At 36.3% G+C, this 13,606-nt stretch overlaps 2 protein-coding genes and 1 long non-coding RNA gene across 3 annotated transcripts in view; 2 read left to right on the top strand and 1 right to left on the bottom strand.

Moving 5' to 3' along the window:
• The window catches only part of LOC127510588 (gastrula zinc finger protein XlCGF8.2DB-like), a 445,238-nt gene that overhangs the window by 146,405 nt on the left and 285,227 nt on the right, over positions 1 to 13,606 (top strand). The window lies entirely within an intron of this gene.
• On the top strand, positions 7,763 to 11,426 carry LOC127510722 (uncharacterized). The gene is made up of 4 exons (XR_007929722.1): positions 7,763 to 8,903; positions 8,992 to 9,051; positions 9,209 to 9,256; positions 10,179 to 11,426. It is a non-coding gene; the product is annotated as an uncharacterized LOC127510722 (long non-coding RNA).
• The window catches only part of LOC127510692 (trypsin-2-like), a 30,823-nt gene continuing 29,223 nt past the window's right edge, over positions 12,007 to 13,606 (bottom strand). Inside the window, exon 6 of the mRNA XM_051890619.1 lies at positions 12,007 to 12,306. Within this exon, the coding sequence (XP_051746579.1) occupies positions 12,022 to 12,306 (285 nt within the window). The 3' untranslated portion in view covers positions 12,007 to 12,021. The remainder of the gene's footprint in view (positions 12,307 to 13,606) is intronic.

The following is a 13,606-nucleotide window of genomic DNA, read 5'->3' as shown; positions in this document are numbered from 1 at the left end:
AACATGAAAAACCGGATTTGCAGACAGTTTTTTAGTGACACAGCTGTCAGGATGGTCTGTCACAACACCAATGTAAATGCAAAAAAAGGAGCAGTCTAAAGGAAAGAAGTTTGATTGGGAAGAACTGAAGCCTGACACATTCCTGGTGTATGTGGGCCTTATGATTTACATGACACTTCTGAAACTGCCAAGAGTTGGAGACTACTGGAGGATGGTATCACACCTAACTGTACACTTTCCTGTTTCTGTAATGACCAGAGACAGATTCATGGCAATAAGCAGAACTGTTCACATGAGCAACCCAGAACATGACATTTAAAATGACAGGAAAAAGAGCATGTATGAGCCTCCTCATCCTCTTTACACCACTATAAAAATGCATGTAAGGCACTGTGGCAGCCTAGGAAGCAAATTGCCATTGATGAAAGTCAATGGCAACTCTCATATGATGTTGTCAGCAGCCTCATGGATCCATCATTCTTGGGGAGAGGTTATCATTTGTATGTTGACAATTTCTACATGAGCCCAAAGCTTTTTAGGGACTTGTATGCCAGTGGTTTTGTGGCGGGTGAAGTGGATGGACACAAGAAGTGTCAGTGTGCTCTACCATGCACCAAACCTTTAATGGTGGTGACACTGTCACCAGGAACGTGCACAACAAGGAAACTGGGAGATGGCAGGAAAAAAACAAACATCATTGTGAGGTGGACTACAACAAATACATGTGGGGTGTTGGACCTTTCTGACCAGCTCCTCCATTATTACACCTGTTTCACACATACTCCTTTTGCAGTATGTATGCGATGCAGGAGAAGCATGTGCTATTGTGCTTTCATACTTAATTTAATACTTGTATAGAGTGTTTGTAAAATACATATACTGCTAAAAATGTTAATTGTAATAAATGAATGAACTTATAACTTTTTAACTAAACTCTGCCTCATGTGGCATTAATTAGGTCTTCTGTCTGGTTGTAAGTGTTTTAAAGTGCTTATAATTTAGATCAGATTTGACTTAATTACCTAATCTGAGAATTATAACGAATAAGATAAAGGTGTTTAATTATGCACCATAAAACACCATGTGCTGTACAGTGGAGCATTTTTGTTTTCTTTCTCAGTTGTAGCTGCCTTAATAAACATAAAAATGCCAAGATATATCTCACAACTATTTACGGAAACTATTACGGAGTTGACATGTTAAAGCTGTTAAAGCTGTGAGATGTCATAGTAAGTGCTCCTCAGAGATGAAGATGACCATGACATTGCCTGATTTATTCAGAATTTTAAAAAATCCTGACCGAGTTGATGCATATTTGTATATTTTTGAATTTGTTGCATTTTTAAACACTTTGTCTGGCAATTTAACATTGTGACCTCATGCTGAGGACAATTTAAATTACATATATTTCCAAGTATAGAGCATGTATTTAAAATAATACTAACAAAATTATTTATAAATAAAAGTAATGAATGTCCTGAGTATCCAGATTTCCTTTATATGTAACTTTTTAATTATTTTTATTTTAAACAATTTATTTTTTAACATAAAGGGGGCTTTTGTGTGTAGGACATGTTTTGTCCCTTATCTCAAGAATCAGTGTATTAATAATAATAACACACTGCAACATGTTATCTATTGTTGCATATTTGTTTGTTTTGTGTTTTTGAGTAATCTACCCTTAACAATGGTTTGATTTTATTTACAAACCTTGTTCATTTTATAATAGTAAAATAATAGTTTTCTCTGTTGCACTAGAAAATGCTTGGCTTGTTATTGGAAAAAAGTTTCCGACCCCTGATGTGAATGTACTTCTGAGATTTTACCTTTTGAATGGGACTTTTATTTTGGCGTGTCGATATGACGCCATAAAGCTGCACCGCGCTCCTTTGCCTGCTGTTCGGCGGAAGAAAGGTTTGTGTTTTTAACAGTTTAAATTGATGCGTTTAAGCCGTTCAAGTATATTTTATAGTTTTTACAAGGGATGCAAATGCATTTATTTTGCTTTATCTAACATGAATGAACGTTATTTTTTGTGAGTAAAACGCATCCACACATGAGTAACAGAAAAGGTGCGTCTCGTTTTACGAATTCGAGCACTGGCAAGTGATGAGAGCTTTCCAGCGTGGAAAAAACACAGGAACTCAGGTGAAAGTGAAACTAAGGTAAAAAACTTAACCAAAATGTGCCTTTATAATTTTAAAATGATATATTTAGTGTATATTATATAAAAGTAACACTTGGTTCATTCTTTTTTCTTTCTTTCTTTCTTTGTATAATGCTTTCAACAATGCACATCGTTTCAAAGTAGCTTCGCAGAAAATTCATATTTTTATTTAACATCGAGCAGTTTTAGGGCTGGGTGATATGACCGGTGTAATAAACCTCGTTGAAAGCCCAAACACGTCTGTCAAAATAATTCTCATACCACGGCTACTGATTTTAATCACAGGGAAATCACTTTATTTCACGTATACAAAAAAATATAACTCATGGCACAGGCACGGGGAGATACAGCGAAGGGGAAAAATAAACACGGGGCCATAAAAAGTCTACATTCACTGCTACTCGCACTCTACTATAGCTGTCCTAAAATCACACAATGATTTGCACTGCTGACATCCCGTTCACATTCTCTGTAAAATGAATTGTTTGCAAAATGATTCACAGTTTCAAAGCTCTCAGATCACAGCACATTGATGACACCTGCTGGTTAAAACAGTGTAAATGTAAAGAGAACACAAACAAAAATGTGTGTGATGACTTTTACAAATCAACTGCAATTGTAAATGTTTTCAGTGCAATCTTATTAAATTAAACCTGTAAATCAATAAATACCTAATAGAAATTATAGGTAAATATGAAGTATGTGTGTAGTTTGTGTTCTTCTGTTAATTTGTAGTGTTGATTTTGAGTTTTTATTTAATTAATTTTTGGCTAATCAGTACAATTAGAGCCATTAACTGTCCCTCTGACTGACTCCCTTCCCAGAGATTATTTCTATTATTTTCTTTCTGTAAATTGTTCTTTTCTTAAACAGGATAAAGTGTCCGAACACACAGACAAACTCCTGGTGAAGCAACTGAGATCCCCCTGACACAGTGTTATAAAGATGGCGCTTATTAAGGTGGAGAGTGAAGACATGAAGGTTGAAGAAATAATCATAGTGAAACAAGAAGATACTGAGGAACAAACGGGTTGGTTTCATTCTCAAAGCTGAACTCTGTCATTTGATCCTGTTTAAAATGTCCAACCCTACAGAAATTATAGTTTTGAACAATGTCAAATGAGTGTCTCAATTAAAGCGGTTTTATTTGACATGGGCCCTGTTTCCACTTGGTAATAAGATGCTTTTTGGTCAATCGGATCACAAGTAGATGAAGCTAAATACAGGTGTTAAAGGGGTGTTAAAATTTTGAGCTTGTCCACTTTCGACCACTTCCAGATGTAGTCGAAAAAACATTTGACGTGATTGCGTTCTTAGTGTAGACGCTCATGTGGTCGAATGTGTTCGAACATCCACAAAAGACTGCTTACTCTCCGCCTATTGACCTAACGCAGAAACATTATGGGAAGCATGCTAGCCAGACAGGATTTAAACTTTGTCATTTGAAGTTGAAAAATGTACCAAGCACAATGTTCTCTCACCATTCCTAATTTCTAAAATGCATTCACCACGTTCTGCATGGTCTTACGGCTCTCAGAGCAGAAATGAAAGATGATGCTCTCCGTATGTTTTTCCATCGTCTCTGGCCGCGTTCATATGTAAATTGCGTGAGCTGATTTTGTCCATTAGATCGAAAGATCTGAAAAAACCCATACATTTACCCGCCCTTAGACCCTCCCCTTAAAGAAATCAGGATAGAAATGGTTGAACGTGGACAAAAGAGACAGATTAAAATACTAGGTGTAAACGGGTATGTCTTTCTCATCCACTTGTGATCCGATCGATCAAAACACATATAGACCAATTCAGAGCAGACATCACAGTTACGTCACTTGCAGCTGCGCGCACATAGTGGTGGCAGAAAAATAGTGGTAGCAAGTGGAGGAAAATGTGCAAAATCATTTTGGATGTCAGAATCAGAATGCAAAAAAATATAGACTTTATTTTTATAAAATACCGTCATTGAAAATACCCTTTGAAGCTAAACAGAGATGTTTATGTTGGAAGTCACAGACTGGACAATGATTAGTCTACTGTTAAAGCATGAATTTGATGTAAGCAATAAGTCTACATAATATTCTCACATGCAGTTCATAGGGGACATACATACATAGCAGTTACAGCATGAAATAATATTTAAACCTATAATATTTTACATAAATAACCTTTAAACATAGCCTATAACATTTTTAATTTACAATTCAGACTTTTTTTCTTGCATTTGCATGTTAATAATGGGTCTATACCAGGTGGAAACAGGGCCATGGAGCAGGTCGCCTCATGTGAACAGACATGTTGAGATCACATGACCAAACAAATACTAATGCTGCCTTTAAATGCACCTGAAAAGATATTACTTCCAGTTTAGACATTCAATATTAAGACGTCACACATTAAATTAAGAAAAATATGGAAGTAGCCTAAAAAAAACAAATTATTTTGTGTAATGTGTCATCCCAGGTGTATATGACTGACTTTATTCAGATGAACACAAAAATAATTTATTCATTTATTCAGCCGATTAATTCAAAACAGCTGATTTATTCAGGAACAAAGAAAGTGACTGTCTTTATGAATTGGTCATTAAAGGCTTAGTTCACCCCAAAATGAAAATTCTGTCTTAAATTACTCACCCTCAAGTCGTTCCAAACCCGTAAGACTTTTGTTCATCTTTGAAAAACAAATGAAGATATTTTTAATGAAATTTCTGTCTCTCCACTGACAGTCCACGCAACTACCACTTTGACACTTCAAAAAGTTCATAAAGAGATCATAAAACTAATCCTTTGAATCGAGTTTAGTCAATGTTCTGAAGAGACTCGATCACTTTATATGATTTGTTCTTCGCATGGAGGGAAAAAGAAGAAATTCGTGACCAGTGGTATACTGTTAGAGAGCATCTCAATGCTGCCAAGAGTGGCATTTAGATGAATGTTCTACTGCAGTATTTCCACTTCATTTCTGTGTATGTGTGTTCTGTGATGTGGCTGATTTTAGTTATTTTTGTAATATTTTTAAAGTTCCCCTGTAGTCAATAATTTTATCCCTTAAAAACTCATCTTTGATCACCAAAATTACATATTTAAATGTTTTTTCCTGTGAAAAAAAAAAAAAAAATCTTAATGCCTTAAAATGGCTTGAATGTAACTCTACACCGTTGCCTCATTTAATATACATGATTCTATGAATATGATAATTAGCCCTGCCTCCACTCATTCACACAAGCTCAGGGATCCACTCGGTCAACTTACTGAGGTAAATACTGCACAATGATATCCACCTTATTCCTGACTAGCCTACTGCATTTCGAATTATGGGTTGCACTTCCGGTTTGGGGAACTTCCATTTAAAAAGACTTATGATATATCCCATTAATAATTCACTGGAATGCACGAAGAATCTCGTTTTTCTCCTCAAAGCCTCACGTCGCTTTCCGGGTTTGTTTTCACAGGTAAATACAATTTATTATCTGTAAAAATGACATGTTGAAAAAAAAAATGACAATGCTGAAGTTTTTAAAAAATTTTATTAAGGCAACGTAAATTACATAATACAGATATATATCACTATAGTTATATTTAACCCGTCCATTATTTCTGTGGAAAGAATTGCGCTTTTTCATGGCCTATTGAAAGTACCTTGTTGATGCTTTTACACTTTTAAATGTACTTTTAATGTTCGTTGGTTGAAGGGTGAGTAGAATAATGTTATCTCATTGTACCCAGTTTTTAAAAAAAAACGTATTATTGCGTTCATAGAGCGAGCCTTTCACTGACTGTTTACAGCTTAACGGAAGTTACACCCATAATTCACACACAGTGTCATGGGGCGTAGGAATAAGGTGGATAGCTTTTTACAACGTCGGACACATAACGGTAATTAATATGATTAGCATTTTGCTTGACTATGTTATCAAACAGCTAATAACGTGTTGCTAATGTTACACAAACCATGTTCCCGATCGCCATCTCTGAGTCAGACAGCTGCTTTCTAACAATCAGTATCCTTAGAAACGCTTTGAACAACTCAGAACGTCAGTGGAGAAAGGCATATAGTTCATCATAATATCGTAATATGCATCATACACCCATTATATTGCTAAATCTACCCAATTTTTCATATCAACAGAAAAATATACCGGGATAACCTTCTTTTGAGACTCCCTTGTGCGGTCAGTTAATGATATGCTAAAGTCCGTCGGCACGTTGACGTGATTGGTTTCAAGGTAGTTTGTGACGTCAGAAACACCAGCGATTTCAAACCGCAGGTTTGAGACTGTCTTTGGTTTACCGCAGTTTTAAAGAGAAATTTTGCAAATGAATTTGTACGTGGTTTGTCTTAAAGCATGTTAAAAACACCAGATAGACATATGAACAACATTAAAAACTTGATTTCACCACAGGGAGACTTTGTGTTATCATTTTATTGCCCAAACCCAAGCGTTCATTTTCATTCATAAAAGCACCAGTGGCAAAACAGTGAAAACTAATGATAATGTCTCTCTTAAGTTAAGTGTATACAAGGAGAAAAACAGAGGACTTAATACTGAGCCCTGTCTCGCCCCATACTTTTTGTGTTTGAGATGTCTCTTGATTTAAACAAGCAAAGTGATAGTGGTCAGAAAGATGGACCCTAAACCATACTAATGCTGTCCAAGAGAATTTCATGGTCTATGTTGTCCACAGATTTAATAACAGACCTATAATCCTATTTATTTTCCTTATTTTCCTCAATTTAGACCTGATGGCACTGAAAGAGGAGAATGAAGTACTGAATGAAATGGAAGAGAAAAATCAGTATGAGAAACATCATGATTTCATGACTGGAAAGACTTCTGCACGAAAACGCGGTCAGAAGACAGAATCTAACAGTTTCTTTAAATGCTTCCAGTGTGGAAAGAATTTAAATTCAAAACAAAACCTTGAAGTCCACATGAGAGTTCACACTGGAGAGAAGCCTTACACCTGCCAACAGTGTGGAAAGAGTTTCACTCAAAACCAAAACCTTAAAGCCCACATGAGAGTTCACACTGGAGAGAAGCCTTACACCTGCACACAATGTGGACAGAGTTTTACACATAAAGGAAACCTAAATGCCCACATGAGAATTCACACTGGAGAAAACCCTTTTACCTGCAATGTGTGTCGGAAGAGCTTTTCACGAAAAGAAAGTCTTAATACTCACATGAACATTCACACTGGAGAGAAGCCTTGCATATGTAATCAATGTGGAAAGAGATTCAGTTGTAAAGAAACCCTTCAATGCCACATGAGGATTCACTCAGGAGAGTATTGTTTTATATGTCCTCAATGTGGAAAGAGTTTCAGTCATAAAAGAAGCCTAAACACTCACATTAGACTTCACAGTGGAGAGAAGCCTTTCATCTGCCCTCATTGTGGAAAGAGTTTCACACTTAAAGGAAATCTTCAGACTCACATGAGGCTTCACACTGGAGAGAAGCCTTTCAAATGTCTTCAGTGCGAGAAGAGATACACATATCAAAGGGACCTGAAAAATCATTTGCAAACTCACAAAATTGTGAAATTCTGAATGTGATGAGGCTTTGAGACTTTCTATTTTCCTCATGTAAACATAACACTACTGACTCCCTCTAATTTCGTTTGTACACCAATCAGGCATAACATTATGACCACCTTCCTAATATTGTTTTGGTCCCCCTTTTGCTGCCAAAACAGCCCTGACCCATCGAGGCATGGGCTCCACTAGACCCTTGAAGGTGTGCTATATATATATATATATAATATATATATATATATATATATAATGTATATGTTATACTGTTTTTTTTACAAAACTTTTAGAAGCACAAACATTTAATGTTGTTGCTTTGTATGAAAAAGAACACCTACAGAATCTATATTAAAGTGTTTACTGTTTGGAGCTCAAAAAACAGAGATTCTGTTTTTACAAACTGCTTTGTGCCTTTTGTGGGGGGATTGATTGAGGCTCTCGTGTACATGTTTGTCCAAGACTCACAGCCTTTCACCATTGTGGAGGATGTTGGTTTCAGACATTTTGTCGGCCTTTTGGATCCTACATACATTCTCCTGTCAAGGCAAACATTGAAGACAAAGTTTATGGAGGAGAAAGGTCACGTACACTGCAGCTAAATTCAGTTGTCAGTTCATCTTTTAGTGCTTAATTACGTTCTGTACACACACAGTTCAGTAAAATACAGGTAGTGACAACCGCATTTAAAGAAATTCCACACGGTGTGTACAGAACCAAACTGAACAGCTAGTTGTTAATCATGATTTCACGGGAAGCGCGCCAATAGGCGTGTATTGTCAGGTGGCAAATTTTTACCTCAGAGTTAGCAGGATGGTGGAGAGAGGTGTGTTGTGGAGCGACCAGAAGACAAAATATTGATTGCAGTATGGGCCAACAAAGGTATTCCTAAAAAAATGGACAGTATGAAAAGAAATAAATTGGTTTTTGAAGAAATAGCTCAAAAAATGTCTGCATAAGGTGTATGTAGAAGTGCTAAAGAGTGCAGAATTAAATTGAAGGCACTGAAGACAGAGTATAAAAAAATTATCGATCATAACAATCGTTCTGGGAGGGAAAGGAAAACATTCAGGTTTTTTGAGGATATGGACAGGATTCTGCAGGACAACCCTAGCAGCCGCCCAGCATTTGTATTTGATTCATCCGTCGAGGTTGACGTTACCGTAAGATGGTTCTTCGCCTGAGAGTGATGAGGAAAGTGCTAATGGTAAGTTCGCATTATTTGCTTTGCTAATATGATACAATTACCGAAATTTTTTCCTGTCCTTATTCATCTCACTACTTTTCTTTTAAAGGGTCGACTGTGGAAGATTGCACGTTCGGATGTTCAGCGACGGTCTCTGAGGTGACCTCAGGTAAGATGCACTCGTTTCATAGGCCTAATTCGGTAGCTTAGCTTGCTTGGTATGGTGACAGGTGTTTCATAACTGTAAGGTGAGAATGAGTTGGACTGTCATAACAAATGTGTGTGTGTGTGTGTGTGTGTGTGTGTGTATGTGTATCTTGTATCAGGAGAAGAGAGTAACTGCAGTGCCAGTAATTCAAGTGAAACACAAACAGGTAAACCGTCTTGTGTTGAACTCGCACATTTGTGAAAACAGACTCACATTGCATATAGTAGCTAGGTAAGTTTGCATGTAGAACAGCGGTCTTCACTATTTTTTTTCATGAGAGCCACACTGATGGGACAAAATCAATAGGAGAGCCACTTTTACCGCAAAGTATCAAAAGTTACATCCAGTTATAAATAGCATGTCTGCTGATCAGTCTGTCATACATGAACATACAATATGCAATGCAATATATACAAGGGATGAATCATTCTTTATCATTTACCAGTCAAATTTGTTACTGAGACAAGATGATTCCCCTAATGACAAAAAAAAAACAGGATTACCTTAATGCTGTAATAAGAAGCATGCATGCATTTCCTTGACATTCTTGACACGGCAATGCCACCGAACTTCTCAAGATCCAGAAAGGTAACATATTTAAATCAGTTCATGTGAGTACAGTGGTTCTACCTTAAAATTTACAAATCATTTGATTCGAATCAGATGTTCAGAGCGCCAAAGTCATGTGATTTCAGCAGTTTGATATGCGATCCGAATCACTGATTCGAAACAAAAGATTCATAAAGATTCGAAGCAGTGTTTAGAAATCGGCCATCACTAGATTTTGTTGAAAAGTCGTTATTTAGTTTTTTTGGTGCACAAAAAGTATTTTCTTCCCTTTATAATATTAAGGTAGAACCACTGAACTCACATGAACTGTTTTAAATATGTTTTGAGTACCTTTCTGGATCTTGAGAAGTTCGCTGGTATTGCTGGCAATAGAGGCCTCACTGAGCCATCGGATTTCATTAAAAATATCTTAATTTGTGTTCCGAAGATGAATGAAGGTCTTACGGGTGTGGAACGACATGAGAGTGAGTAATAAATGACATTATTTTCATTTCACATTTCCTTTCCTCACGTCTCAGCTCCACCCCTGTAGGATGTGAGGGGAGGATGCAAGGAAAGAAAACAAGTACGGAGGAATCAAAGGAAATGTTATTTGTATATTGGAATGTTCCTGATCACTCGAGCATCACTTCAAAGCATCATCAGCGCTCAAGGGATCTGCCCTCATGTTGTTAAAGTTTGGTTATTTAAAAAAAGAAAATCATAATAAATATTAATAATGCAAGATGTCCCATTGAAATATGTGAGATGTAAAGTTTATTTAAACTGCAAAAGTAAAGAATACATTTAAATTATTGTTCACAGATGTGACGGGGGAGGAGAATGTATATGTGCGTCAGGTTTCTCGACAAGAAAAACTTCCGCACAGGATACACCTGTATATCCTCGCTCATAGCTCCTCAGGAAGCTTCCTCACTCCTCGTTCCTCGCCTCCTTGTGATGCGAATTGAGATGTCCTTCAAGATGGCTGAGTTTGATCAGTTTCCAGGTCATAGGATGGAGGACGGAGGAGCGAGGAAACTAGGAGGGATATTGAGAAGCACCCCAGGGAATGTCTAATCCTCTTTGGGCCTTTATAAGTGAATTGGATTGTGTCTAATTTAATAGGCCTGGTGGTGAATGGAGGACACTCAGGTGAGAACCAGTGGTGAGGTCAACCATTGCTTTACCTCCCAAGCACTAGGGGGAGTGCAACCTATAAATAAAACACAAACAGCTGAACAAAAGGGATCTTAACTTAAATTTAAACTTTGTTTAAACTAAATTTAAATAAGTTTATAAAGTAAAAGAGGCAAGAGGACTGAGTAATATAAAATAATAGTAAAAATAAAAAGGCAAACGGAATGAAAATAATGATAATTATAAACAAAATAAAATAACTATAGGAGAAATTGAAATCAAACAATTTAATTAAATAATTAAAAACAAAAACAAAAAAACAAACAGGTTGAGAGATAAAAGCCGACCTAGCTGAGAATGCACACAAGGTGGCGTAGATGAGCCCACACAAAAGAAGTCAGGAGGTCAAGAGGTAGAATTCGAGAAGTATTAGACACTTAAACAGACTGTCCTCTACTGTTAGTCAGAGGTATTATGACCTATCCTAACTTCAGATATGATAAAATCTGAACGCGTTAATCAGATTTAATAAAAATTATGGAATCACAGATATTTTTCTTTATAGCAAATAAACAACAGATATCTCAAACAAATCCACTTACATTTTTTATTATTAATGGCATGTCTTTTTCCAGAGCAAGTAGGGGAAAAAATCATCATGGTTTTGCATCATTACTCCAGTCTTCAGTGTCACGTGATCCTTCAGAAATCATTCTAATATGCTGATTTGATGCTAAGATACATTTTTATTATTATCAATGTTGAACAGTTGTGCTGCTTAATATTTTTTGTACACTACTGTTGAAAAGTTTGGGGTCAGCAAGATTTTTAATACGATTATTCAGCAGGGATGGATTAAATTGATCAAAACCTTTTTTCTTTTACTTTTTTAAAACTTTGTTTTCATCAAACAATCAAGAAAAAATATATCGCTTTACTCAAAAATATTAAAACAGTATAAAGTGAGATAAAGAGACAGAAAACATTCCCCAAGTCAGTTCATTCTTTTGTATTTATTCTGTTAAAATCAACTTTACTTTACAAGTATCCCTGATCACAATGCAGAGCTTTAGACCATAAATCGATTATACATGTCTATCAAGAATAGTACATATTTGGAAAGATAAAGAATAAATGAAAAAAATGACAATATAACTGCTCTTTTTACCTCTTTATGAGAGCATGTACATCACAACTATCCTCTTCATCAAAGAACCTTGAGAATTACTGTTCAAACAATCTTTAGGAAAAGAGATATTGGGAGAAGGTGAAAGTAATAAAGGAGAATGTGAGAGAAATGGACAATAAAAGGACGTTGAGTGAACTTCTGAATCCACTCGAGTTCAATTCGACAAATCCAGGTGGGTTGCTGCCCATGTAAGACTTGATCCAGTCCTGGTACCGAGAAACTCTGGCGAACACACTGGGATATTTGGGATCATCACATTGTTTTGCACCAAAGCTCACAATGCCGGACTGAATCCACAGGGAACTATTCCTACGGACCAATGGACCTCCAGAGTCTCCCTGTATTGACAAACATTCAGCATTAATATCTCTGACAATATACAGTGAACAACTGTTACAGACATAAGTATGCAATAGTTTATCCCAATTGTAAAAGTATGCCGGCCATGTGTCCTTTTTAAATAATTTACAGTGGAAGCGCTGAGTGTTTTTCTCGTCACAGAGAGTTAAAAAGCATATACAGGCAACATAAAGTTAATACCCGTGGCTCCTGACAATACACTGAGGTCTTATGAAGTGAAACGATCGATCTGTGCGAGAAACTGAACATTATTTACAACATTATTAAATTAATAATAACATTAACATAGCCTCAGGCAAACGGAGAAGTCATATTTTTTTCCACTAACTGGTTCTTTCGGACAGTTCATTTCAATGAACTGGTTTAAATAACCAATTATTAAAGCTCCCAATAATTATGTGAAACATGGGTATTTTACATGTCTAAAGCATATAAAGTGAATAAACTAAATTAACTCACTTTTTACACGAGAAACCATTATCAGTGTACTACTGTTGACTCAAGAACTTCTGCCATCGGATCACTGTTATATTTCCAATATGTTTTATTTGTTATATTTTATGCTTTTCAGAACGTACGTTTTGCCATCTTATGAAACCCTCAGTAGTCAGTTTTCAGAATGTCGGACATATCTGTACTGTTCTCAGTTCAGCGTACTGTTGGAGTAACTGGAGAACTGAATGATTAGACAAAAACCAGGATCATACATATACGCCAGTTTTTTGGCTCAGGCACGACTGTCAGGCATGTCCGAAAGTGGGTTTTGATCGGCCATGAATGCTGACTTGCCATGGCCAAGACCCTGCCGTTGCATCCTCCCCTCCAACAATCTTTGTGTTGAGGGGGGCTCGGCCACATACTAATGAGAGAAAAGATGATATGAGAATTCCTTATTAAAATGCCTCACAGACATAAACGAAGCATTCTGCGTGGAAGAAGAGTTTTATGGTCATTATGACAACTTACCATCTAACTGGCAGAGGGAACCTGTGTGGGTAGACAAATACAAAGTAAGTAGACAGTCATTTGGACAGAGCTGATTAACTGTTAGTAGGGCTGGGCGATATGGCAAAAAAATAAAATCTCAATTTTTTTCAGAATGATTGACCGATTCACGATTTCTATTTTTTTCTTTTTTTTTTTACTGTTTAACTAGTCAACTTAAAAACTTAACTACAATATGATTTAAGTAACATTCTCAATCTGGTTAAAAAAAAATTCCATTCCAAGTGCACCACACATGAAGTGATCAACATGATGTAAATATAAAACAATTTG

Source organism: Ctenopharyngodon idella, chromosome 4 (genome assembly GCF_019924925.1).
Source record: "Ctenopharyngodon idella isolate HZGC_01 chromosome 4, HZGC01, whole genome shotgun sequence".
In the NCBI taxonomy this organism is placed as follows: domain Eukaryota; kingdom Metazoa; phylum Chordata; class Actinopteri; order Cypriniformes; family Xenocyprididae; genus Ctenopharyngodon; species Ctenopharyngodon idella.
Note: the sequence above shows the minus strand (reverse complement) of the source record. Positions and strands in the feature narration are given on the sequence as shown.